This window comes from Symphalangus syndactylus, chromosome X (genome assembly GCF_028878055.3).
Source record: "Symphalangus syndactylus isolate Jambi chromosome X, NHGRI_mSymSyn1-v2.1_pri, whole genome shotgun sequence".
In the NCBI taxonomy this organism is placed as follows: Eukaryota; Metazoa; Chordata; class Mammalia; order Primates; family Hylobatidae; genus Symphalangus; species Symphalangus syndactylus.
The window spans coordinates 121,905,705-121,933,093 of record NC_072447.2 but is presented as its reverse complement, the minus strand read 5'-3'; the positions used below and the strand labels follow the sequence as shown (position 1 = coordinate 121,933,093).

Here is a 27,389-nt window from a genome sequence, read left to right as displayed (position 1 = left end):
AGTTGGAGACCAGCCTGGCCAACATGGTGAAACTCCATCTCTACTAAAAATACAAAAATTAGCCGGGCGTGGTGCACACCTGTAATCCCAGCTACTCGGGAGGCTGAGGCAGGAGAATCACTAGAATCTGAGCGAGACTCTGTCTCAAAAACAAACAAACAAACAAAACAAAAAACAAACAAATAAAACCCAGCAATTCAATGAATGCCCTGGAACGTGAATCTTTGAATCTTTATCCATATTTGACTATTTCCTTATCTTTTTTTTTTTTTTTTTTTTGAGACTGAGTCTCGCTCTGTCACCCAGGCTGGAGTGCAGTGGCACGATCTTGGCTCACTGCAACCTCTGAATCCTGGGTTCAAGCAATCCTCCTGCTTCAGCCTCCCGAGAACCTGGGATTATAGGCACACGGCACCACACCCATCTAATTTTTGTATTTTTAGTAGAGATAGGGTTCCACTATGTTGGCCAGGCTGGTCTCGAACTCCTGATCTCAAGTGATCCACCTGCCTCAGCCTCCCAAAGTGCTGGGATTACAGGCATGAGCCACTGTGCCTGGCCTATTTCCTTATCCTTATATTAGGGTTATTACTGGGTCAAAAAGTTTAAACCTGAAACTTTTATAGTCTCTGTTTCTTTTTATGTTTTGAATTAAAAAATAATACTTCTTAAGTTCCAGGATACATGTGCAGAATGTGCAGGTTTGTTACATAAACGTGTGCCAGGGTGGTTTGCTGCACCTATCAACCCATCACCTAGGTATTAAGCCCCACATGCATTGGCTATTTTTCCTGATGCTCTCCCTCCTCCCATCCCCCTGACAGGCCCCAGTGTGTGTTGTTCCCCTCCCTGTGTCCATGTGTTCTCATTGTTCAGCTCCTACTTATAAGTGACAACATGTGGCATTTGGTTTTCTGTTCCTGCATTCGTTTGTTGAGGATAATGGCTTCCAGTTCCATCCGTGTCCCTGCAAAGGACATGCTCTCATTCCTTTGTATGGCTGCATAGTATTCCATGGTGTATATGTACCACATTTTCTTTATCCAGTCTATCATTGATAGGCATTTTTGTTGATTCAATGTCTTTGCTATATGGAATAGTGCTGCAGTGAACATATGCCTGCATGTATCTTTATAACAGAATGATTTCTATTCCTTTGGGTATATACCCAGTAATGGGATTGCTGGGTCAAATGATATTTCTGGTTCTAGGTCTTTGAGGAATTGCCACACTGTCTTCCACAATGGTTGAAATAATTTACATTCCCCTCTTCCATTTGTTTTAATAAAAGTAGGTAAGCATAAAAGAAAACTTTAGAAAAACAGAGTATAAAGAATCAAAAGATGTAAAATCCTATCACTCAGAGATAAAGAATATTATTAATAATTTAGCATATTTCCTTAAAGTCTTTTATCTATAAATATTTATAGGGCCAGGCACGGTAGTTCGTCCCTGTAATCCCAGTGCTTTGGGAGGCTGAGGCAGGAGGATTGCTTGAGGCCAGGAGTTTGAGATCAGCCTGGACAACACAGTGAGACTGTCTCTACAAAAATAATCATTATTATTACTATTTTTTTGAGATGGAATCTTGCTCTGTCACTCAGGCTGGAGTGCAGTGGTGCAATCTTGGCTCACTGCAACCTCTGCCTCCTGGGTTCAGGCGATTCTCATGCCTCAGCCTCCCAAGTAGCTGAGATTACAGGTGGCTGTCACCATACCCGGCTACTTTTTGTATTTTTAGTAAAGACGGGGTTTCACCATGTTGGCCAGGCTGGTCTTGAACTCCTGATCTCAACTGATCCACCCACCTCGGCCTCCCAAAGTGCCAGGATTACAAGTGTAATAAGCCACTGTGCCTAGCCCAAAAATTATTTTTTAATTAAAAAAACAGGCCAGGCACGGTGGCTCACGCCTGTTATCTCAGCACTTCGGGAGGCCGAGGTGGGCAGATCACGAGGTCAGGAGATCGAGACTATCCTGGCTAACACGGTGAAACCTCGTCTCTACTAAAAATACAAAGAAATTAGCTGGGTGTGGTGGCAGGCGCCTGCAGTCCCAGCTACTCAGGAGGCTGAGGCAGGAGAATAGCGTGAACCTGGGAGGCAGAGCTTGCAGTGAGCCGAGATCGCGTCACTGCACTCCAGCCTGGACAAGAGTGAAAAAAAAAAAAAAAAAAAGATTTCTGCCCTCACGGAGCTTACTTCGTGGTGAAGAGGATGTACTGAGATGGCTAGAGCAGTTTCTCTCAATAATATGAGTAACTAATGAGTTAGTTACAGATGTCTGCCCATTTTGCCGGGCGTGGTGGCTCACGCCTGTAATCCCAGCACTTTGGGAGGCTGAGGCGGGCGGATCACGAGGTCAGGAGATTGAGCCTATCCTGGCTAACATGGTGAAACCCCGTCTCTACTAAAAATACAAAAAATTAGCTGGGCGTGGTGGGAGGCGCCTGTAGTCCCAGCTACTTGGGAGGCTGAGGCAGGAGAATGGCGTGAACCTGGGAGGCAGAGCTTGCAGTAGCCGAGATCGCGCCACTGCACTCCACCCTGGGTGACAGAGTGAGACTCCATCTCCAGAAAAAAAAAAAAAAAAAAAGGCCAGGCATGGTGGTGCTTGCCTGTAGCACAAGCTGCCCAGAAGACTGAAGTGGGAGGATTGCTTGAACCCAGAATTTGAGGTCACAATGTGCTATGATGGTACCACAGCACTCCAGCATGGGTGACAGAGGGAGACTCTTATCCCTTAAAATATATATGTATATTTATAGGTACTTTTTAGTCAAAATTGTGTTAATATTGTATCCAATTTTACATTCTGCTTTCTTCACTTTATGTTTTATTGTGACCATGTTTAACATCATTAAATAGTCTTTGAAAACAATTTAAGGACTGCATGTATTTTACTGCATGGGTTATACCAGTTTTTATTTTCCAACTGTTAGAAATTTAGGTTGTTCAAATTTTAGCTATTATGAGAACACTAAAATGAGAATCTTTTTACTTATCTTTCAGAATATCTAATAATTTTTGGTTTGTTTTTGTTTTTTGTTCTATTTTTTGGTATTTATTTTTTCTTGATTATTCCTTTATGATAAATTATTAAAGGTAGAATTACCAAGTAAGATGTTATATACATATATTTTTCTTTTTTTTTTTTTTTTTGAGATAGGATCTTGTTCTGTCGCCCAGGCTAGAGTGCAGTGGCATGGCCTTGGCTCACTGTAACCTCCGCCTCCTGGACTCCAGCGATCCTTTCACCCCAGCCTCCTGAGTAGGTGGGACCACAGGCATGTGCCACCACACTCAGCTAATTTTTTTGTGTGTTTATTGGAGAGACAGGGTCTCTCTTTGTTGCCTGGACTGGTCTTGAACTCCTGGGCTCAAGTGATCCTCCCACCTTGGCCTCTTAAAGTGCTGGGATTACAGGCATGAGCCACCATGCCCGGCCACCGTCTACTTTTTATTATGGGCATTTTAAATATATACAAAAGTAGATGGAAGAGTATAACGAACTCCATATAATATATTGAACCCCATGCATCCATCACCTGCTTTAACAATTATCAAAATTTTACCTACTTTATCAATCTTCCCATTTTTATTTTTGCTGCAGCATTGAAAGCAAGATCTAGACATTAATAATTTTATCAGTAGATACTTCTATATATACCTCTGATAACCCTTCTTTTAAATATGATTACTGTGCCATTCTCATACCTAAAAAATACTATTTATATCATCTAGTATCTAATCCATACTCAAATGTTCTAATTATCTAAAGATTTTCTTTTTGAGACAGAGTCTCGCTCTGTTGCCCAGGCTGGAGTGCAGTGGCGCCATCTCAGCTCACTGCAACCTCCATCTCCTGGGTTCAAGTGATTCTCCTGCCTCGGCCTCTCGAGTAGCTGGGTCTACAGGCACACGCCACCACACCCAGCTAATTTTTTTGTACTTTTAGTAGAGACGGGGTTTCACCATGTTGGCCAGGCTGGTCTCTAACTCCTGACCTCAGGTGATCCATCTGCCTGGGCCTCCCAAAGTGCTGGGATTACAGGCATGGGCTACCACGCCCGGCCTATCTAAAGATATTATAAAGTTGGATTGCTATGGAAAATTATAAGGCTTTTGACATTCATTAGCACATACAATATGTAGCAGATATACTGTATTGCTTATTTGGAATACCAGAATTAACAAGACATTTCTTATCTTTTTTTTTTGAGATGGAGTCTTGCTCCATCACCTAGGTTGGAGTGCAGTGGCGTGATCTTGGCTCACTGCAACCTCCACCTCCCAGGTTCAAGTGGTTCTCCTGTCTCAGCCTCCCAAGGAGCTGGGAATACAGGCACCTGCCACCACACCCAGCTAATTTTTGTATTTTTAGTAGAGACAGGGTTTCACCTTGTTGGTCAGGCTGGTCTCGAACTCCTGACCTCAGGTGATCCGCCCACCTTGGCCTCCCAAAGTGCTGGGATTACAGGCATAAGCCACTGTGCCTGGTCCTTATCTTCTTATAGTTTGTTCTCAGTATAGAAGTCAGAATGATCCTTTTAAAATAAATCAGATTATGTCATTCTCTGTTTGAAAACCCACTGATTCCCATCTTACTCAGAGCAAAAGCCAAAGTCCTTGCAATGTCCTACATGTTCTGATCCCTGCATCGATACCTCTATGTTTTCCTTTTCTATTTTCCTCTCCTTCTCACTCACTGGCTCCAGCTGCCCTTGCTGCTGTTTTTTGAGCACACCAGAACTCCTGCCTTATAGCAGCTTCACTTGTTGCTCTCTCTACCTGGAATGGTCTTATCATATGATCATTTCCTTACCTCCTTCATACTTTGCTCGAACAACAACTTCTCAGTGAAGCTTTGCTCACCCACCTTATTTACTCCCTGCCATCCCACTTTGTTTTACTTTTCTTCACAAAACTGATTACCTTTGGAGATACACATGCAAAAAAATGAAATTGGACTCTTATATTACACCATATACAAAAATAAACTCAAAATGTATTAAATACTTAAATGTAAGGCCTGAAGCTGTAAAACTCCTAGAAGAAAACAGGAAAAAAGCTTCTTGACATTGAACTTGGCAATGATTTCTTGGATATGACACCACAAGCACCAGCAGCAAAAGCAAAAATAGACAAATGGGACTGTATCAAACTAAAAAGTTTCTGCACAACAAAAGAAACAACCAACAACATGAAAAGGCAACTTACAGAGTGGGAGAAAATATTTGCAAACCGTATAGCTAATGAATGGTTAATATCTAAAATATGTAAGAAACTCCTACAACTGAATGTCAAAAACCCCAAAATTCTAACAAATAACCCAATTTTTAAAATAGGCAAAGGACCTAAATAGACATTTCTCCAAAGAAGACATACAAATGGCCAATGAGTACATGAAAAGGTGCTCAACATCACCAATTAATCAGGTGATTTGATTTCCAAATCAAAACCACAATGATAGATCACCTCACGCCTGTTAGGATGACCATTATATATACATATAAATATATATATATAAAAAAATATATATATAAATAAATATATATAAAAATATATATATAAATAAATATATAAATATATATATAAATAAATATATAAATATATAAATAAATATATATAAATATATATAAATATATAAATAAATATATATAAATATATATATAAATATATATAAATATATATAAATATATATAAAAGATAACAAGTATTAGTGAAGATGTGGATAAAATGAAACCCTGTACACTGTCGATGGGAATGTAAACTGGTGCACCTACTAGGAAAACCAGTAAGAAAGTTCCTGAAAAAACTTAAAATAGAACTACCATATGATCCTGCAATTCCACTTCTGGGTATATATTTAAAGTAAATAAAATCAGTATGTCAGAGAGGTATCTGAACTCCCATGTTCACTGCAGCATTATTTACAATAGCCTAGACATGGAAACAACCTACATGTCCATTGACAGATGAATGGATAAAGAAAATGTGGCATATACACACAACAGAATACTATTCAGTCATAAAAAGAAAATCCTGGCATTTGTGATAACATGAATGAAACTGGAAGACATTATGCTAAGTGAAATTAAGCCAGATACTTTTTGGACAAATACTACATAATGCCACTTATATGATGAATCTAGAAACATCAAACTCATAGAAGCAGAGTAGAACAGTGATTGCGAGGGCCTGCGGCTGGCGAAACAGGTGGTATTAGTCAAAGGGCACAAAGTTTCACTTTCAAAATGATTAAGTTTGAGAGATCTATTATATAGCACAGTGCCTATGGTTTACAATACTGTATCGTATACTTAATAAATAAGAGGATGAGAATAAACTTTTATAGGTGATGCTTGGGTTATGGCACAGACTGTGGTGATGGTTTCATGCTTGTATACTTATCTCCAAACTCATTAAGTTCTATATAATAAATATATACAGCTTTTTGAATACCAATCATACCTCAATAAAGTGGTTTAAAAAATTAACTTACAGCCTAGCGCAGTGGCTCACGCTTGTAATCCCAACACTTTGGGAGGCCAAGGCGAGTGGATCACCTGAGGTCAGGAGTTCGAGACCTGCCTGATCAACATGGTGAAACCCCATCTCTACCAAATACAAAAAAAATTAGCCGGGAGTGGTGGTGCATGCCTGTAATCCCAGCTACTTGGGAGGCTGAGGCAGGGGAATTGCTTGAACCCAGGAGGCAGAGGTTGCAGTGAGCCAAGATTGTGCCACTGCACTCCAGCCTAGGCAACAATAGTGAAACTCTATCTAAAAAAAAAAAACTTTATATTATAAAATTTACTTATTTTCTGTCTTCTTCCACTAGAATGTATGCTCCATTCTATTTTTGTCTCTTGTTCACAGATATTTTTGTCTCTTTTGTTCACTTACTATATCTCTAGCTCCTAGAACAGTGATTAATAAAAATAGTAGGCACTTAATATCTGTAGACTGAATGAAGACATAGTCCCAGACCTCAAGTTGTCAACCACTGGAGCATAATGGTTAAAAACATAAGCTCTAGAGACAGAGCAGGGTTCTAATTCTGATGCTATGACTGTGTGAAATTGTTGAGTTACTTAACAGCTCTAAACCTTCATTTGTAAAGTGAGGCTATTAATAGTACCAAGACAAATCTGTATCAAATACTGCATACCGACATTTCACAAAAATTCTCTCACTCCCTTATAGTTAACTTCCTTTACCCAAGTCCTAGATTCTAATGATATACTCTCAGAAATTTTTTTTTTTTTTTTTTTTGAGACGGAGTTTTGCTCTTGTCGCCCAGGCTGGAGTGCAATGGTGCGATCTCGGCTCACTGCAACCTCTGCCTCACGGTTCAAGCAATTCTCCTGCTCCAGCCTCCTGAGTAGCTGGGATTATAGGCACATGCCACCATGCCCAGCTAATTTTCGTATTTTTAGTAGAGATCGGGTTTCACCATGTTGGCCAAGCTGGTCTTGAACACTTGACCTCAGGTGATCCATCTGCCTTGGCCTCTTCAAAGTGCTAGGATTACAGGCATGAGCCATTGCGCCTGGCCCAAAAAAATTTATTCAAGACAGGGTCTTGCTCTGTTACCCAGGCTGGAGTGCAGTGGTGATCACAGCTCACTGTAACCTCAAACTCCTGAGCTCAGGTGATCCTCATGCCTCAGCCTCTGAAGTAGCTGGACTACAGGTACACGCCACCACGCTTGGCTATTTTTTTTTAAATAGAGACATAGTCTTGTTACGTTACCCAGACTGGTCTCAAACTCCTGGACTCAAGCAATCCTCCTGCCTGGGCCTCCCAAAGTGCTGGGATTATAGGCATGAGCCACTGCACCTGGCCTATTCTCAAAAATTTTAAGCAGCAGTTAAATGCTATAACACCTATGCTAATGTTCCCTAGTCATGCACATTAAACATAAATTTGCAAGAAAAACATTAATTTCTAGGTAAACAGCATACTTACAGCTTCTAGTATCAAAAAGAAATTTTATACTTATTAAAATGGATACAGTATATTCACATTTGCAATCTGATGCAATTATCAATTCTTAGAAGCCATGAGGTCTAATAGTCTCTGCAAAACCCAACTATTAAAAAAATCTCTATAAGTGTCTAAAATAATGGAGCATATTAAACATGCATCTCTTCCTGTCTTTCTTACATTTATTGAGCTAATTTTGAAAATTAACAGAAACAGAAAACAGCCAGAATTCTAGGCTTGGCATTACCAATGCATAGGTGAGTGATCTTGGGTACATCACTCTGTATGTTCAACTGTACAATACTTTTATATATTATATTTCACACAGATGCTAAGACAAAAGACTGAAAAAGTACTTCAAAAGAGATGAAAAAGATATCACTATCATAAGAAAAAAAAGAATACACACATCAGGAACATAAACTCCATTGTGTTTACTGTGCCTCACTGTGGCTAGCACTAGGTTAAAAGATAATTCCTGGTGTCAAACTCTAATGGCATGTGAAATACAAACCTCTTTTAACTGTCCCCAAATAAAATGACAGAAGGGAAACAAACCCCAAATGATTTCTTCCCGAAAACAATGGATATAAATGTTATTTCTCATGTAAAAAGGCTTTGTATTCAATAAAATTGTGAGTTACTTAGGTCTGTTTGGGGTTAGATGGATGTAGTTAAGGATCTATAAGTAGGATTGCTGAAATAAGCACAATAAAAGATACTACAGATAGTCTCTATTTTTAATAGTAATCAATGCCTGGAAACTGTATGGTAAATTAAACTAATAAAGCAAGCCCTTTTCCCTAAAGCAAAGCAGTTAAAATTATCACTGCTACATTAGTCAGTGAGGCTTTATGGAGGAAGTGGGCCATGAAGAATGGGCATGCTTTGAATAGAAAGATGATCAAGGCATCCAAATAAAGGGAACAATGGGAATAAAGGTCCACAGGCAGGCAGGAATTCAACATGATTACAGGCCTGCTACAATCAGGAATGGAATTAGATTCCAAGGATACTAAAATCTGTGAAGTACAGTTCTTTGCCTTCAATCAGCCCAGAGCCTAGCCAGGGAGACTAACAAGAAAGACTTGGTAATATCAGTATAAAAGTACCTATGATGTACTATTACAATACAAATGAAGAACAATTTTACCTGCTGGATTTGGGGAAAATAATAAGATATTTGAGCTGAATCTTGAAAGATAAGTAGGGCTTTGCCCTGTGAAGGCAAAGCAAACAACAGGGACAGAGACATGAAAGTGAAAGTGCTTAGTGTATGGACCCGTATCAGGCATGGCTGGTAGAATGCACTGGCACTAGGGAATTGGAACTGAGTCAAAAGTTAAGATTAGGCAATATAGGGAAGAATCTTATTGCAGAGGAGATAAAGGGCTGTCAAAAGACTTTAAACCACAAGGCTGGGCATGGTGGCTCACACCTGTAATCCCAGCACTTTGGGGGGCCGAGGTGGGAGGATCACTTGAGGTCAGGAGTTTAAGACCAGCCTGGCCAACATGGTGAAACCCTATCTCTACTAAAAACACAAAAATTAGCTGGGCATGGTGGTGAGTGCCTGTAATCCCAGTTATTTGGGAGGCTGAGGCAGGAGAACCCCTTGAACCAGGGAGGCGGAGGTTGCAAATGAGCCGAGATCATGCCACTGCATTCCAGCCTCAGTGACAGAGTGAGACTCTGTCTCAAAAAAAAGAAAAAAAAAATTTAAACCACACAATGGCACAGTCAATCTGTTTTGAAAAACCTGGCTAGCTGGTGGCAGTGTAGAAAATGAATTGGGTAGAGACCAGAGGCAGAAAAAACAATTAGGAGACTATGGCAAGCATTTAAATGAGTGTTGAAGACCTAGACGATGTGTGTGACAATTAGGGATGAGGGGGTAAGTTCCACAGGTATTTGTGAGTGGGGGTAGAGTGGCTAGGAATTTGTTACTAATTTGAAATGTGGGTAAGGAAGAAAAAGTAATGGAGTATTTTTGATTGAGTTAAAAAGGTAACTTGTAGATGTTGATGCCACTAAACAAGGTTCAGAAGTGAGGAGAAGCAGGTTTGTGGGTGAATGATGAAAATATTTCAATGAATGATCATAAAGATGACAGATTTAAGTTTAAAGTAGCAATAATTACAGTAAGTTTAAATGGTATAAATGTACCAATTAAAAAACAGAAACTGGCAGAGTGGTTAAAAAAACGTGGTCTAACTATAGGCTATCTCTAAGAAACATTTTAAACACAATGGGATGCCATCATGGCAGACAGGATGCAGGACTAGATTGCAGCTCCTACTCAGATCGACAGAGCAGCATGCGGAGGCTCACACCATGAATTTTAGCTGTAGATCAACTCCAAGAAAGAACCAGGAATCCCAAGAGAACCCACAGACCCTCTGAAGGAAGCAGAATGCTCCTGCGGGATACAGGAGACACCCCGAATACTCTGAGTGCTCAAACTGCAGAAGTGGGAGAGGGAGATCCTCCTCTCCCGAACACACACCCCCAATGGGGAAACTGAACGTCTGTTTGCAGGAGAAGTTTCTGACCTTACCTGGAGCTGAGTCAATTTAGAGAGCCCAGCGAAATATAGAAGTAGAGGAGGCAGCAGGAAAGCCCTGGGAGCTCGCTGGGTCTTCAAGCAGGCCATTCCTGCCTGGCACCACAGGGATCCTTCGGGAGGGCAGCCAGAGGAATAGGAGGGGAAACACTATAGGGAGAAGGAAGTCTCCAGCTGAACTTTGTAACAATTTGAACTGGCAAGAAGCCTCCTGGCCAGAAAGGGGAGGGCACGAATCTGGTGTGCAGACTCCATAGGTCAGGGAAGAACCAAGCCTTTTTGTTTTGCATCTGGGAGGTGGGTAGCCTGGGGCAAGTTCTCAGGCCCAGATCCCATACCCACTGGAAACAGACTTGGGGCTGTTGAGGGGGCATGGTGGGAGTGAGACTGGTCCTTTGGTTTGCGTGGGAGCTGGGTGAGGCCTGTGACTGCCAGCTTTCACCCGCTTCCCTGACAACCTGCATGACTCAGCAGAGGCAGCCATAATCCTCCTAGGTACGCAACTTCATTGACCTGGGAACATCACATCCATCCCCCACAGCAGCCTCAGCAAGACCCAACCAAGGAGATTCTGAGCTCAGACACACCTAGCCCTGCCCCCGCCTGATGGGCCTTCTTTATCCACCCTAGTAGCTGAAGACAAAGGGCATATACTCTTGAGGGTTCTAGGGCCCCACCCACCATTTCCAATCCATACTACCATAGCTTGATGCTCTTTGGAAAGTGCCACCTCCCAGCAGAAGGCCAACCAGCACAAAAATAGAACATTAAACCACCAAAGCTAAGAACCCTCACAGAGTCCATTTCACCCCTCTGCCACTTCCACTGATACAGGTGCTGGTATCCACGGCTGAGAGACCCATAGACGGTTCACATCACAGGACTCTCTGCAGACAACCTCCAGTACCAGCTCAGAGCTGGGTAGACTTGCTGGGTGGCTAGACCCAGAAGAGAGATAACAATCACTGCAGCTCGGCTCACAGGAAGCCACATCCACAGGAAAAAGGGAAGAGTACTACATCAAGGGAACACCCCCTGGGACAAACGAATCTGAACAACAGCCTTCAGCCCTAGACTCTGACAGAGCCTACCCAAATGAGAAGGAACCAGAAAACCAACTCTGGTAATATGACAAAACAAGGCTCTTTAACAACACCCCAAAAATCACACTAGTTCATCAGCAATGCATCCAAACCAATAAGAAATCCCTGATTTACCTGAAAAAGAATTCAGGAGGTTAGTTATTAAGTTAATCTGGGAGGCGCCAGAGAAAGGCAAAGCCCAATGCAGGGAAATCCAAAAAACGGTACAAGAAGCGAAGGGAGAAATATTCAAGGAAATGGATAGCATAAAGAAAAAAAACAATAAAAACTTCAGGAAACACTGTACACACTTATAGAAATGCAAAATGCTCTGGAAAGTCTCAGCAATAGAATTGAACAAGCAGAAGAAAGAAATTCAGAGCTCGAAGACAAGGTCTTCAAATTAACCCAATACAACAAAGACAAAGAAAAAAGAATAAGAGAATATGAACGAAGCCTCTACGAGGTCTGGGATTATGTTAAACAACCAAACCTAAGAATAATTGATGTTCCTGAGGAAGAAGAGATGTCTGAAAGTTTGAAAAACATATTTGGGGGAATAATCAAGGAAAACTTCGCCGGCCTTGCTCGAGACCTAGACATTCAAATACAAGAAGCACAAAGAACAAGTGGAAAATTCATCACAAAACGATCATCGCGTAGGCACATTGTCATCACGTTATCTAAAGTTAAGACAAAGGAAAGAATCTTAAGAGCTGTGAGACAAAAGCACCAGGTAATGTATAAAGGAAAACCTAACAGATTAACAGCAGATTTCTCAGCAGAAACCCTGCAAGCTAGAAGGGATTGGGGCCCTATCTTCAGCCTCCTCAAACAAAACAATTATCACTAAGAATTTTGTAACCAATAAAACTAAGTATCATATGTGAAGGAAAGATACAGTCGTTTTCAGACAAACAAATGCTGAGAGAATTTGCCACTACCAAGCCACCACTACAGGAACTGCTAAAAGGAGCTCTAAATCTTGAAACAAATCCTGGAAACACATTAAAACAGAACCTCTTTAAAGCATAAATCATACAGAACCTATAAAACAGAAATGGAAGTTAAAAAGCAAAAACAAAAAAAACCAAGGTACACAGGCAACAAGTAACACTATGAGGTATCTCACATCTCAATACTAACAACGAATGTTAAGTGGCCTAAATGCTCCACTTAAAAGATACAGAGATGCAGAATGGATAAGAACTCACCAACCAACTATCTGCTGTCTTCAGGAGACATAAGGACTCAAATAAACTTAAAGGGGTGGTAAAAGGCGTTTCATGCAAATGGACACCAAAAGCGAGCAGGGGTAGCTATTCTTATATCAGACAAAACAAACTTTAAAGCAACAGCATTTAAAAGAGACAAAGAGGGACATGATATTACAGTAAAAGGCCTTGTCCAACAGGAAAATATCACAATCCTAAATATTTATGCACCTAAGACTGGAGCTCCCAAATTTATAAAACAATTACTAATAGACCTAAGAAATGAGATAGACGGCAACACAATAGTAGTTGGGGACTTCAATACTCCACTGACAGCACTAGACAGGTCATCAAGGCAGAAAGTCGACAAAGAAACAATGAGTTTAAACTATATCTTGGAACAAATGGACTTAACAGATATATATATACAGAACATTCCATTCAACAACTGCAGAATACACATTCTATTCAACAGCGCATGGAACTTTCTCCAAGATAGACCATATGATAGGCCATAAAACGAGCCTCAATAAATTTAAGAAAATTGAAATTATATCAAGTGTTCTCTCAGACTACAGTGGAATAAAACTGGAAACGAACTCCAAAAGGAACCTTCAAAACCATGCAAATACATGGAAATAAAATAACCTGCTCCTGAATGAGCACTGGATCAAAAATGAAATCAAGATGGAAATTAAAAAATTCTTTGAACTGAATGACAATAATGAAACAATCTATCATAACCTTTGGGATACAGCAAAGGTGGTGCTAAGAGGAAAGTTCATAGCCCTATAAATGCCTACATCAAAAAGACTCAAAGAGCACAAACTGACATTCTAAGGTCACACTTCAAGGAACTAGAGAAACAAGAACAGACCAAATCCAAAGCCAGCAGAAGAAAGGAAATTACCAAGATCAGAGCAGAATTAAACAAAATTGAAACAAACAAAAAATACAAAAGATAAATGAAACACAAAGCTGGTTCTTTGAAAAGATAAATAAAATTGATAGACTGTTAGCAAGATTAACCAAGAAAATAAGAGAGAAAATCCAAATAACCTCATTAAGAAGAGAAACGGGAGATATTACAACTGACATCACTGAAATACAAAAGATCATTCAAGGCTACTATGAACACCTTTATGCATATAAACTAGAAAACCTAGAAGAGATGGATAAATTCCTGGAAAAATACAACCCTCCTAGCTTAAATTAGGAAGAATTAGATACCCTGAACAGACCAATAACAAGCAACAAGATTGAAATGGTAATTTAAAAATTATCAACAAAAAAAAACAGTCCAGGACTGGCCGGACACAGTGGCTCATGCCTGTAATCCCAGCACTTTGGGAGGCCGAGGCAGGCAGATCACCTGAGGCCAGGAGTTCAAGACTAGCCTGGCCAACATGTTGAAACCTCGTCTCCACTAAAAATACAAAAACTAGCCGGGCATGGTGGTGTGTGCCTGTAATCCCAGCTACCAGGAAGGCTGAGGCAGGAGAATCCCTGGAACCCAGGAGGCGGAGGCTGCAGTGAGCTGAGATCGCGCCACTGCACTCCAGCCTGGGTGACAGAGTGAGACTCCATCTCAAAAAAAGTCCAGGACCAGATGGATTCACAGCAGAATTCTACCAGACATTCAAAGAAGAATTTGTAACAATTCTTTTGACACTATTCCACAAGATAGAAAAAGAGGGAATCCTCCCTAATTCATTCTATGAAGCCAGCATCACCCACTAATACCAAAATCAGGAAAGGACACAACCAAAAAAGAAAACTACAGACCAATATCCCTGATGAACATAGATGCTAAAATCCTTAACAACATACTAGCTAACCAAATCCAACAACATATCGAAAAGATAATCCACCAAGTTCAAGTGGGTTTCATAGCAGGGATGCAAGGATGGTTTAACATACGCAAGTCAATAAATGTGATACACCACATAAACATAATTAAAAACAAAAATCACATGATCACCTTAACAGATGCAGAAAAAGCATACGACAAAATCCAGCATCCTTTATGATTAAAACTCTCAGCAAAATCAGCATACAGGGGACATACCTCAGTGTAATAAAAGCCATCTATGACAAACCCACAGCCAACATAATACTGAATGGGGAAGAATTGAAAGCATTCCCTCTGAGAACTGGAACAAGACAAGGATGCCCACTCTTGCCACTCCTCTTCAACATAGTACTGGAAGTCCTAGCCAGAGCAATCAGACAAGAGAAAGAAATAAAGGGCATTCAAATCAGTAAAGACAAAGTCAGACTGTCACTGTTTGCTGACGATATGATCGTTTACCTCGAAAACCCTAAAGACTCCTCCAGAAAGCTCCCACAACTGATAAAAGAATTCAGCACAGTTTCCAGATACAAGATTAATGTACACAAATCAGTAGCTCTTGTATACACCAACAGCAACCAAGCAAAGAATCAAATCGATAACTCAATCACTTTTTTTTTTTTTTTTTGAGACGGAGTCTCGCTCTGTTGCCCAGGCTGGAGTGCAGTGGCGCAATCTCGGCTCACTGCAAGCTCCGCCTCCCGGGTTCACGCCATTCTCCTGCCTCAGCCTCTCCGAGTAGCTGGGACTACAGGCGCCCGCCACCACGCCCGGCTAATTTTTTGTATTTTTAGTAGAGACGGGGTTTCACCGTGGTCTTGATCTCCTGACCTCGTGATCCGCCTGCCTCGGCCTCCCAAAGTGCTGGGATTACAAGCGTGAGCCACCGTGCCCGGCCTCAATCACTTTTATAACAGCTGCAAAAAAATAAAATACTTAGGAACATACCTAACCAAAGAGGCGAAAGACATCTACAAGGAAAACTACAAAACGCTGCTGAAAGAAATCATAGATAACACAAACAAATGGAAACATATCCCATGCTCATGGATGGGTAGAATCGATATTGTGAAAACGGCCATACTTCAAAAAGCAATCTACAAGTTCAATGCAATCCCCATCAAAATACCACCATCATTCTTCACAGAATTAGAAAAAACAATTCCAAAATTCATATGGAACCAAAAGAGCCCACACAGCCAAAGCAAGACTAAGCAAAAGAACAAATATCGAGGCGTCACACTTACTGATTTCAAACTATACTATAAGGCCATAGTCACCAAGACAGCATGGTACTGGTATAAACATAGGCACACAGACCAATAGAAAACAATAGAGAACCCAGAAATAAACCCAAATATTTACAGCCAACTGATCTTTGACAAAGCAAACAAAAACATTAAAAGTGGGGAAAGGACACCCTTTTCAACAAATGGTGCTGGGATAATTGGCTAGCCACATGTAGGATAATGAAACTGGATCCTCATCTCTCACTTTATACAAAAATCAACTCAAGAGGGATTAAGGACTCAAATCTAAGACCTGAAAGCATAAAAATTCTAGAAGATAACATTGGAAAAACCCTTCTAGACATTGGCTTAGGCAAGGATTTCATGACCAGGAACCCAAAAGCAAATGCAATAAAAATAAATAGTTGGGACTTAATTAAACTAAAGAGCTTTTGCACAGCAAAAGAATAGTCAGCAGAGTAAACAGACAACCCACAGAGTGGGAGAAAATCTTCACAATCTATACATCCAACTAAGGACTAACTAATATCCAGAATGAACAACAAACTCAAACAAATCAGTAAGAAAAAAACAGTCCATCAAAAAGTGGGCTAAGGACATAAATAGACAATTCTCAAAAAAAAAAATACAAATGGCCAACAAACGTATGAAAAAATGCTCAACATCACTAATAATCAGGGAAATGCAAATCAAAACCACAGTGTGATACCATCTTACTCCTGCAAGAATGGCCATAATAAAAAATAAAAAAATAGATGTTGGCATGGATGCGGTGATCAGGGAACACTTCTACACTGCTAGTGGGAATGTAAACTAATACAACCACTATGGAAAACAGTGCGGAGATTCCTTAAAGAACTAAAAGTAGAAATACCATTTGATCCATCAATCCCACTATTGGGTATCTACTCAGAGGAAAAGAAGTCATTATTAGAAAAAGATACTTGTACACGCACGTTTATAGCAGCACAATTTGGAATTGCAAAAACGTGGAACCAACCCAAATGCCCATCAATCAACGAGTGGATAAAGAAACTGGTATGTATACATGATGGAATACTACTCAGCCATAAAAAGGAATGAATTAACAGCATTTGCAGCAACCTGGATGAGATTGGAGACTATTATTCTAAGAGAAGTAACCCAGGAATGGAAAACCAAATATTGTACGTTCTCACTGACATGTGGGAGCTAAACTATGAGGACGCAAAGATGTAAGAATGATACAATGGACTTTGGGGACTTGGGAGGAAGAGTGGGAGGGGGGTGAGGAATAAAAGACTACAAATAGGTGCAGCATATACTGCTTGGGTGATGAGTGCACCAAAACCACTAAAGAACTTAATGTAACCAAATACCACCTGTACCCCAATAACTTATGGATTAAAATAATTAAATAAAAATTAAAATAAAAAAATATTTCTATGAATGACCATTACCATCTAGCTAACTACTCAAGCCAGATACCTGTGATTCATCCTAGGCTACTCACTTTTACTACCCCAGCTAGTCAGTCACCAAGTCCTACAAATTAGACTTATTTTACATCTCTCAATTCAGCTTATCTTTACAGTTTCTAGCTCTACTGGTATCATAATCATCAAAATCCGAAGTAGCCATTTCTCTGGGTTAATAGCCTCTTACATGGTCTCCCTGTCTCTAACCTGAAGTCCCCACCTAGTTTATCCTTCACAATACTACCAGAATACCCTTTCTAAAACAAAAATCTGAACGTGGTAATTATGCCTCTGAGTGAAATCCTTCAAAGCCCCACCCTGCTCCCAGTAGTTTGCAGGATAAAGTTCCATCTTGGTTTATCACAAAAAGTCATTTAAAATTCCACTCCTACCTACCTCTCCCACCAATCTCACACATGCGCCTTTCCCAGCCATGTGTAATTCCTTGTAATACCTTTAACATACTAGCCTCCATGCTTTTGCACTTGCTATTCCCTGTGTCTGACACGCTCCTTCCTTTCTTCTCTCATATAGCTAAATCCTAGCTCAAATAACAAGTTTCCAGGAAACTATTCCTAACACTGTGATTTATAAGGCTAACCTATTTTTGTGTAGTACCTTCTGTAGAATATCACCATCTAATACTGTAATTGTGAGTTTACCCATTTCACTAGTCCACAAGATCCCTGAGGACAGAGAATATGTCTCATTTGATTTTATAGCATGTAGCAGTGTCTGCCACATATAGCAGGCACTCAGAAAACATTTGTTGAAGGAGTTTAGTTTTGGACCTATTAGTTGATGTGGTTGAATTACATGTAGGTAGAGAGATCCTATATATTATGTGAAAAGGCAGCAAGCACAATAATGTTCCTGTTTAAAAATCATAAAGTTACTGAGAGTAAACAAAGAACTACAGATCTAAAGCCAGTTCAGGACTAGAAGAAGAGCATAAATATGTCTATTGAAAATGGCCAAGAACAGACCCTGAGAAACAGTAAATGTAAGGAGATGGAAGAAGAAACAGTGGGAGTATAAGAGAACAAGGAAAAACAGAACCATGGAAAGCCACGAGAAGGAGAAAACATAGTGTCAAATACTGGAGCCAATGAAATCTCAGGAAAATACTGTTGAGCAGGTAGACATTTTAGGTTCTCTTGTTTATATCACCCTTACCTAATGTAACACACAAAAAGCACAGGTGACAACTTAGTACAATATTGTGTATTCTGCTTTTTAGGTTTAAAATTGGTTATACTTAACCTTCCAGCTCTGAAACCAAATGAAAATCATTAAGATACCTTATCTGAAACTGTGATAAAGTGTTTATTAAACCAAGAAGATTAGAAAATTAAAATACTTAAATATCTTTTTTCTGTCCTTAATTACCTCTTATTTGGGTATCTATTATCATTATTTAAAAAATGTCTAACATGTATTTGAGGGGAGGGGCTTTTGTATTATTTAAGTTTACATTAGTGGTATAGTACCCTGAGCAATAGTATTCACTGTCTGGCAACCTTTAAACATCAAAAATTTTCATTTGCTAATTTCTTCTAATTGAAGAAACTCTTGTTTCTAATGATACATCTTAATTTTAATTAAGTGTCTTCATGCAACTGTAGTTTCTGATACACAAAAATACTTTATGGTAAACAAATTAAATCATACCTGAAAACATAGTAACCATAAAATAAGCATACCCCTGTATCTGTATCCGATTTTGATGAACTTAGACTTTCCTGAGAGGGTGATGGGGACACACGTCCTAAAAACAACATAATAATTGTAAAAAACGCATGTATGTACACACACAGACCCACCAAAATATAACATTCAAAAGTAATGACACAGCAATGTCTAATAGTTAGAGAATATAGTATTCTAGAAAAATACTGACAATTGAGGTATAACCCTATAAGAGCCACAATATTTGTTTTAATCATTTTTACATAAAAACTTCATAAAATGGCTTAACCATTTCCCTACTTTAGTAAACAAAATACTGATAAATCCTCAGTATTCGAATAGAACACATTCTTATTAATCATGGCAAGTAGCAAGAGGAACAATAAAGGAGCAGAAAGGGTCAGGGCTGGGGTTAGTCTCAAGGGCCACTGAAAATAGTCTTTTTGCTCTTGGCAGGGCAGTAAAAGAAATGACACACAGCTAGGACTAGAAAAACTCACCATATAGTAAACACAGTTTAACTTCTTGTCAAATTATTATCATCTTCAACTAAGTATTGAAACATAATGCAAGCAATACTCACAGGATTTACTCAAGTATATGAGGCCTAGCTTGCCAGTTTAGTGAATCTCCCTAGACTTCTATGTTCCTCAAATTGGTGCTTTGACTATATACTCTCACCCATGGCCACCTTTTTTCTCCTTTCTCCTAGGCTTTACTTTTCGTTTGCAGCCTTACTTGATGGCAGGGAGGGTATGGAAAAAACTTATTACACAGTTAAATAGTTATTAGAAAAGAATCCTATGAACTTAAAGCCCAAATTTACATCAATTCTATATATTTTCCTGATAACGTCATGATACATAAATATCTGTACATAGTTGTAATCAGTGTGTACATAATGTTTTGAGGCTTCTCTTTTCAACATTTTTTCATATATCCCTTGATATATTGACAATTCACATTTATTTTCCATGACTCTTTCCTTAATCATTTTTACTTACTGGATATATATGATTTTCATTCTTTTTCCAGTTTAATTAGCAATTCTATTTTAACCTAGGATAGAACTGAAGGTTGCCAGAGGAAACCAAATAACATGTTCTCAATAGTTGATGAAATTAACTACACACTACACCTGGAAAGGGATAAATCAAAAGCTTTGTGGCAGCTCTTTTCATTGGGTTTAGAGACTTTTTGCCATTGACGTCTGTCTTACTTTCAAATTTTTGGCTATTATCATAAGGAGTGGTTGCTGCAAATGACCGCCAGAAAAGTAGGGCATCAGTATACCTAAAATGTAAAAACTTCAGGTTTCTGTAGATTTTTAAATAGATGAAAAATACCTTCAGTATTGTATTTCATTCGCATATTATTGAAATAGTCAAAAGCATTTTTTAAAGCCCATATTCTCACTACATTGTCTTGTCCAGCTGAGGCAAGTAATCGGCCACAGTGAGAAAATTTCATGGTCCAAACAGCTCCCTATGAAAACAAAAGAAGTTTCAAAGTTAATACTTTACACCTTTAGAGACTTTACTTTTGGCCTGGCACAGTGGCTCATGTCTGTAATCTCAGCACTTTGGGAGGCTGAGGCAGGTGGATCACCTAAGGTCAGGAGTTCGAGACCATCCTGGCCAACACGGTAAAACCCCATCTCTGCTAAAAATACAAAAATTAGCTGGGCATAGTGGCGGGCGCCTGTAATCCCAGCCACTTGGGAGGCTGAGGCAGGAGGATCGCTTGAACCTGGGAGGTGAAGGGTGCAGTGAGCCAAGACCGCGCCATTGCACCCCAGCCTGGGCAACAAAAGTGAAACTCAATCTAAAAATAATAATAAATAAAATAAAATAGAGACATTACTTTAAAGCCAAAGTTTAAAATTATGCCAAATTACATATACTAAGATAACGCTCAAATTGCTAACACTACTTAAGTCCAAAAGTTCAATGGTGCTATAATAACACAAAAGTAGACTTTCAGAAGAAAGGTAGGGTAAGATAGTTGTAGTGTTCCATAATCTAAACTAACAACTTCAAGAACTCAAACTCTGTCCACATATTAACAGAAATGGGAGTTCTAAAGTTCTAAAGTGAAAGAAATCTTCACTGGAAAAGCACAAATCCTAGTTGGGGATCTTAGTCCCCTAGCTGAATGTAAAGATGGGTGGCAGAGCCCTCAGCAAAGCACTAACAACTGAGCAGGATTGAGGAAGACTAAAGCCCGCCTTGGCAGTGACCTGTATAGCATCGAGCACTTAGAAGTATTACAGTTTTGGAATGGGCTGGGCGTGGTGGCACGCACCTGTAATCCCAGCACTTTGGGAGGTCCAGGTGGGTGGATCACTTGAGCTCAGGAGTTTGAGACTAGCCTGGGCAACATGGCAAAACCCCATCTCTACAAAAAATACAAAAAATTAGCCAGGCATGGTGGTGTGCACCTGTGGTCCCAGTTACTCAGGAGGCTGAGGAGGGAGGACTGCTTGAGCCCAGGAGGCAGAGGCTGCAGTGAGCTGAGATCCCACCCCTGCACTCCAGCCTGGGTGACAGAGCGAGACTTTGCCACAAAAAGAAAAAAAAAAAAGGTAGTTGTATTGGAATGGTGTGGTCTCATCCTACTTTTCTCTCTAGAAACAAGGTTTCAAAGTATATGACCAGAATCTCTAGATACTGAAAACAGTAGGAAAGTATGTGTGTGTGGTGGGGGTGGAGGAGCAGGGAGAAAGAACATGAACCTCTTAAGTTGGAAAGACCAAATCTTATTACAAGAAATACTATTATATACACATTCAGATGTATCAAAAAGATTATGCCACGGCCCATTTATTGAAATAGCCATTCACTTCTACAAAATTCAAGTGTATTAAAAATGAGTCATTTGGAGCCTACTATGATGAGATTTTATTTAAAACAGGAAATAACGAGTCAATACAGTACTAGGAAATTCATCAATTTCCTTAAGGAAAATACTAAAATCAACTCAAACATTTATCTATAGATTGTAAACATCAAAATTCAAATTTGAATTTGGTTGCCAGCCAATATATTTATGGTTGCTTCATTCCAGTTAAGCCAACTTTTAGACTTAAAATGTAAACAGATTCCCTGATCAAGGGCACAGTATTATTTATTCAGTTCTAAATTTTATCACTACCTTCCTTGTGTTCCTAGCATTTTCAGGGGTTAACTGCAATACAGTTTGTGCTATTGCATCTACATTGGTACATTTGAACTCTAAAGGAGAACTTGAACTTTTACCTCTCTCCTTGTTTTAGCTGAATATCTCACTTTACAACATATATTGACCTTCTGATATATTTTGTAAATTATTTAAAATATGGTTGGGAACATTTTAAACATTTTTCAAAGTTACAGACCACCCTCTAATTTAACTGCTTTAAAGTTTGGTGCCTTTGCATAGCTTTCTTAGTGATACAGGCTGAGAGTTTACTTATTCAATAACTCCTTTTTTTCTTTTTCTTTTTTTTTTTTTGAGATGGAGTCTTTTACTCTGTAGCCCAGGCTGGAGTGCAGTGGCACAATGTCGACTCACCACAACCTCTGCCTCCTGGGTTCAAGCAATTCTCCTGCCTCAGCCTCCCAAGTAGCTGGGATTACAGGCACCCACCACCATGCTCGGCTAATTTTTATATTTTTCGTAGAGACAGGGTTTCGCCATGTTGGTCAGGCTGGTCTCAAACTCCTGACCTCAAGTGATCTGCCTGTCTTGGCCTCCCAAAGTGCTGGGATTACAGGCGTGAGCCACTGCACCTGGCCAATAAGTCGCTTCTGGAATAATTCAGAGATAGACTCTGCATTACCTATTCATTAAATCATGTTAACATAAATTCACTGTTCTTGAGTCAGGCTAGCAAAGTTACATACATAGAAAGAGATAGTTTTGTAGAAGCCAAAGTATTTCTCTTAACAAAAACAGTATCAATCCTAAAAAATGAAAAAGTTGCTTACCATATGTTCACCACTAAGATCTTGCACCACTTTGATCTGATCAAAATCATACGGTCCTTTGAAACCGTGTGCTGCTTTGAATTTAACTGGTCTTGTGTATGGCATTCCTTCATCATCACTTGATGAAGGATCATCTTGATCAGTATGAAACACTGAACAGAAAAGCAACAGAAATCACTACTAGCTAATGTAGATATTGCTACTATCATAATTTCATATTTCCTGCATACCAAGAAAATTCATTAAATGGAAGAGCAAAATTTATTTATTATATAACATACTGGTTAAAAACATGGAGTCTAATGCCAGACTGCCAGGTTCAAATCCAGCTCTGTCATTTATTATCTGTGTGACCACAGGCAAGTTACTCAACTTTCGATGCCTCTTAGTTTTCTCATCTATCAAATGGGGATAATGATGGTACTTACCTCATAGGGTCTCTATGGAATTAAATGAATACAGGTAAAAGTGCTTAGTACAGTCCCAGGCACTGAATAAGTACTATGTAAGTTTCATTAAATAAAACAAATGAGTACAATAATGACAAAGGCATAGGAGGTTAAGATATGTACAAATTTAGAAAATTTACCTAATCAAAAAAATTTATTTATTTATTTTTATACAGACGGGGGTCTCACTATGTTGCCCAAGCTGGTCTCCAACTCCTGGGCATAAGTGATCCTCCTGCCTTAGCCTTCCAAAGTGTTGGGATTACAGATATGAGCCACCATACCCAGCCCTACCTAATTTTGAAAATATAGTTATTCCCCAGTATCCATGGCAGGACCTGCTATGGTACCAAAATCTGCGAATGCTCAAATCCCTTAACATAAAATGGCACGGTATTTGCATATAACCTATGCACATCCTTTCATGTACTTGCTTTCTTTTTTAAAGACAGGGTCTCAGGTTGGAGTGCAGTGGTGCAATCATAGCTCATTGCAGCCCTGAACTCTTGGGCTCAAGCAATCCTGCTCCTCGGCCTTCTGAGTAGCTGGGACTATAGGTACATGTCACTACACTAACAATCCCGCTCCTCGGCCTTCTGAGTAGCTGGGACTATAGGTACATGTCACTACACTAAGCTAATTTTTATTTTTTAGTAGAGACAGGGTCTCACTATGTTTGACCAGGCTAGTCTCGAACTCCTGGCCTCAAGCGGCTCTCCTGTCTTGGCCTCTCAAAGTACTGGAATTATAAGCATGAGCCACCATGCCTTGCCCTGTATACTTTAAATAATCTCTAGATTACTTATAATATCTACTGCAGTGTAAATGTTATATAAATAGTTGTAATTTTTTCTATTATGTTTTATTGTTGTATTGTTATTTTTTATACATTTTAAAAAATATTTTTCTATCTATGGTTGTTTGAATCCCTCCATGTGGAACCCACGGATATGGAGGACTGACTGTATTTGTAAAAACCAAATAGCTGGCCAGGCACGGTGGCTCACGCTTGTAATCCCAGAGCTTTGAGAGGCTGAGGTGGGCAGATCACCTGAGGTCATGAATTCGAGACCAGCTTGGGCAACATGGTGAAACCCTGTCCCTACTAAAAATACAAAAATTAGCCAGGTGTGGTGGCAGGTGCCTGTAATCCCAGCTACTCAGGAGGCTGAGGCAGGAGAATTGTTTGAACCCAGGAGGCAGAGGTTGAAGTGAGCCGAGATTGTGCCACTGTACTCCAGCCTGGGTGACAGAGCGAGACTCCATCTCCAAAAAAAAAAAAGCCTTGTCCAGACGTAGTGGCTCATGCCTGTAATTCCAGCACTTTGGGAGGTAGAAGTGGGTGGATCACCTGAGGTCAGGAGTTCGAGACCAGCCTGGCCAACATGGTGAAACCCTGTCTCTGCTAAAAATACAAAAATTAGCCAGGTGTGGTGGTGTGTGCCTATAACCCCAGCTACTTGGTAAGCTGAGGCAGGAGAATGGCTTGAACCCAGGAGACGGAGGTTGCAGTGAGCCAAGATCATGCCATTCCACTCCAGTCTGGGTGACAGAGTGAGACTTTCTCAAAAAACAAACAAACAAACAAACAAAACAAACAAACAAAAAAAACCAAAAAAACCCAAAACCAAATAGCCTTAAAAAACTAATTTATGGCTGGATGCGGTGGCTCAGGCCTGTAATCCCAGCACTTTGGGAGTCCTAGGCGGGCAGATCATGAGGTCAGGAGATCAAGACCATCCTGGCTAACACGGTGAAACCCCACCTCTACTAAAAACACAAAAAATTAGCCAGGTGTGGTGGCAGGCGCCTGTAGTCCCAGCTACTCAGGAGGCTGAGGCAGGAGAATGGTGTGAACCTGGGAGGCGGAGCTTGCAGTGAGCCAAGATCATGCCATTGCACTCCAGCCTGGGCGACAGAGCAAGACTCCATCTCAAAAAAACAAACAAACAAACAAATTTATAACTGATTATTTAACACTCAACCATTTCAGATTGTCAAAGTCACAAAATATGTATAAATTCATTTTTCTTCACACTCATAAAATTAAGTGATAAGAGTACCTTATTTATTGACATACTAAGACGTCAGCTATAAAGGTTTACTATTTTAAATAGAATGCTTCTTATAAACTACAGGCTAAATTTAGACGATTACAAATTAATTGAATGATCAGTTGAAATGTTCTGTTTTAACTCACCTTCATCTCTAACACTTTTAACTTTATTTATAGCACGTTCACCATATTCCTCAGCAAGGTGCTTTGCTCTCTTTACTGATTTTCCAAGAAACTTCTTTAGTTGAGTCCTTAACAAAAATGAAAAAAGCATCAACTCAGTTAACTGTAAAAGTCCAATAATTTGCAGACAAATGTATTAGCTGCGACTGATAAAGTACACTACTTTGAAATAACTTTTTTAAACATAAATAATAAGGTTTGAGTCCCAAATCCCTTATTCTATGGAATAAACATATTCAAGTCAATATGGCAAAAGAAACATATACCCTTTCCCCCAATTTACAATATTCATATATTCTAGAGCTTTGGTTTTCAATGGTGAATAAAAATTGATTGGCAGAGGTAGTGTGGGGAGGGGAGTGTTTAAAGTGTAGGTACCTCAGCTCCATCCCCAGATAATCCAATTTAGAGAGTCTGGGGGTAAGAACTGCTTTGAGAAGGCTGCTTTAGAGAGCTGTTCTTAAAAACACATTTTACCAATAAAGAGTAAAGAGATATTTACTCACAAAATAGAATGCTTTGGTAGCTTAAGATGGTCCCTGTCCCTTCTCTTTCAGTTTGGGTAGGTGCATGTAATAAAATTAGGCTGAGCTTTCCTAGTAGGTATTCCCAAACATGAGGTAATGTAAGTATGCATCTCAAGCTTCCATAAATAGGACTTATTTATTGCATTTTCAATTAGCTAAGTCTCAGATTTCATATATTAAGATTATAAAAAGCAATGCACAGTACATGATGATATTTAAAACCAAAAGAAATACGAATCAGGAGTAAATTTTTATTGATTCATGGGAGTTCATGAGGGACAGTATTTTTAAAAGTTGTTAAGTTATATATACAGAGAAGTTCAATGTAACGCTGTTTAGAATAGTCAAAACGTGGAAATAAACTAAATTTTTTGTCAATAGAGGAACAAATAAATAAGTGCTGGTATGAAATACAATAAAATTAATGAGGCAAACCTCAGCTTCTTAAATGTGCCAAGCTCTTATAGTAACCTCAGGGGCTTTGCATGTGTGGTTATTTCTGCCTGGAACACCTCTCCCTTGGCTAATTCCCACTCACTTTTTAGGTCTCAGATCAAACAGCTCTCTCAAAATGGCCTTTTAAACTTTAGACAGAGTTTTAGTTATATAGTTCCTGTTTATCCAAAGTTTGACTTTACATGGTTTCAGTTACCCCAGTCAACCATGGTCCAAAAATATTAAATGGAAAATCCCAGAAATAAAACAATTTGTAAGTTTTAAATCGTGTGCCATTCTGAGTAGCATGATGAAATCTCACACCATCCTGCTCCATCCTACCTGGGATGTGAATCATCCCTCTGTCCAGTGTTTCCACGCTATAGACGATACCCACTCATTACTTAGTAGCCTTCTTGGTTATCAGATAGAAAAAACACAGTAGATAGAGAGTCTGGTACTATCTGTGATTTCAGGTATCCACTGGGGATCTTGGAACGTATACCCCATGGATAAGAGGGAACTACTATAATACTTCCACAGCACCTGGAACTTTTCTTTTATAGCAATCACTACAAATGTAGCTAGATTTATCTGTGCAATTATATGTTTAATGCCTATTTCTCCCATTTAACAGAAGTTCTATGAAGGCAGAGACCATGAATGTCTTTTT

General features: G+C 39.5%; 1 protein-coding gene across 5 annotated transcripts in view; it reads right to left on the bottom strand.

Annotated features, from left to right (window-relative positions):
- The window catches only part of WDR44 (WD repeat domain 44), a 103,453-nt gene that overhangs the window by 20,184 nt on the left and 55,880 nt on the right, over window positions 1-27,389 (bottom strand). For all 5 annotated transcript variants that reach the window (XM_055267353.2, XM_055267357.1, XM_055267356.2 and 2 more), the window contains 4 exons: window positions 25,716-25,822; window positions 23,067-23,218; window positions 20,445-20,583; window positions 19,113-19,177 (listed from right to left, as the gene is read on the bottom strand). In XM_055267353.2, coding sequence (XP_055123328.1) covers window positions 19,113-19,177; window positions 20,445-20,583; window positions 23,067-23,218; window positions 25,716-25,822 — 463 coding nt within the window. The remainder of the gene's footprint in view (window positions 1-19,112; window positions 19,178-20,444; window positions 20,584-23,066; window positions 23,219-25,715; window positions 25,823-27,389) is intronic.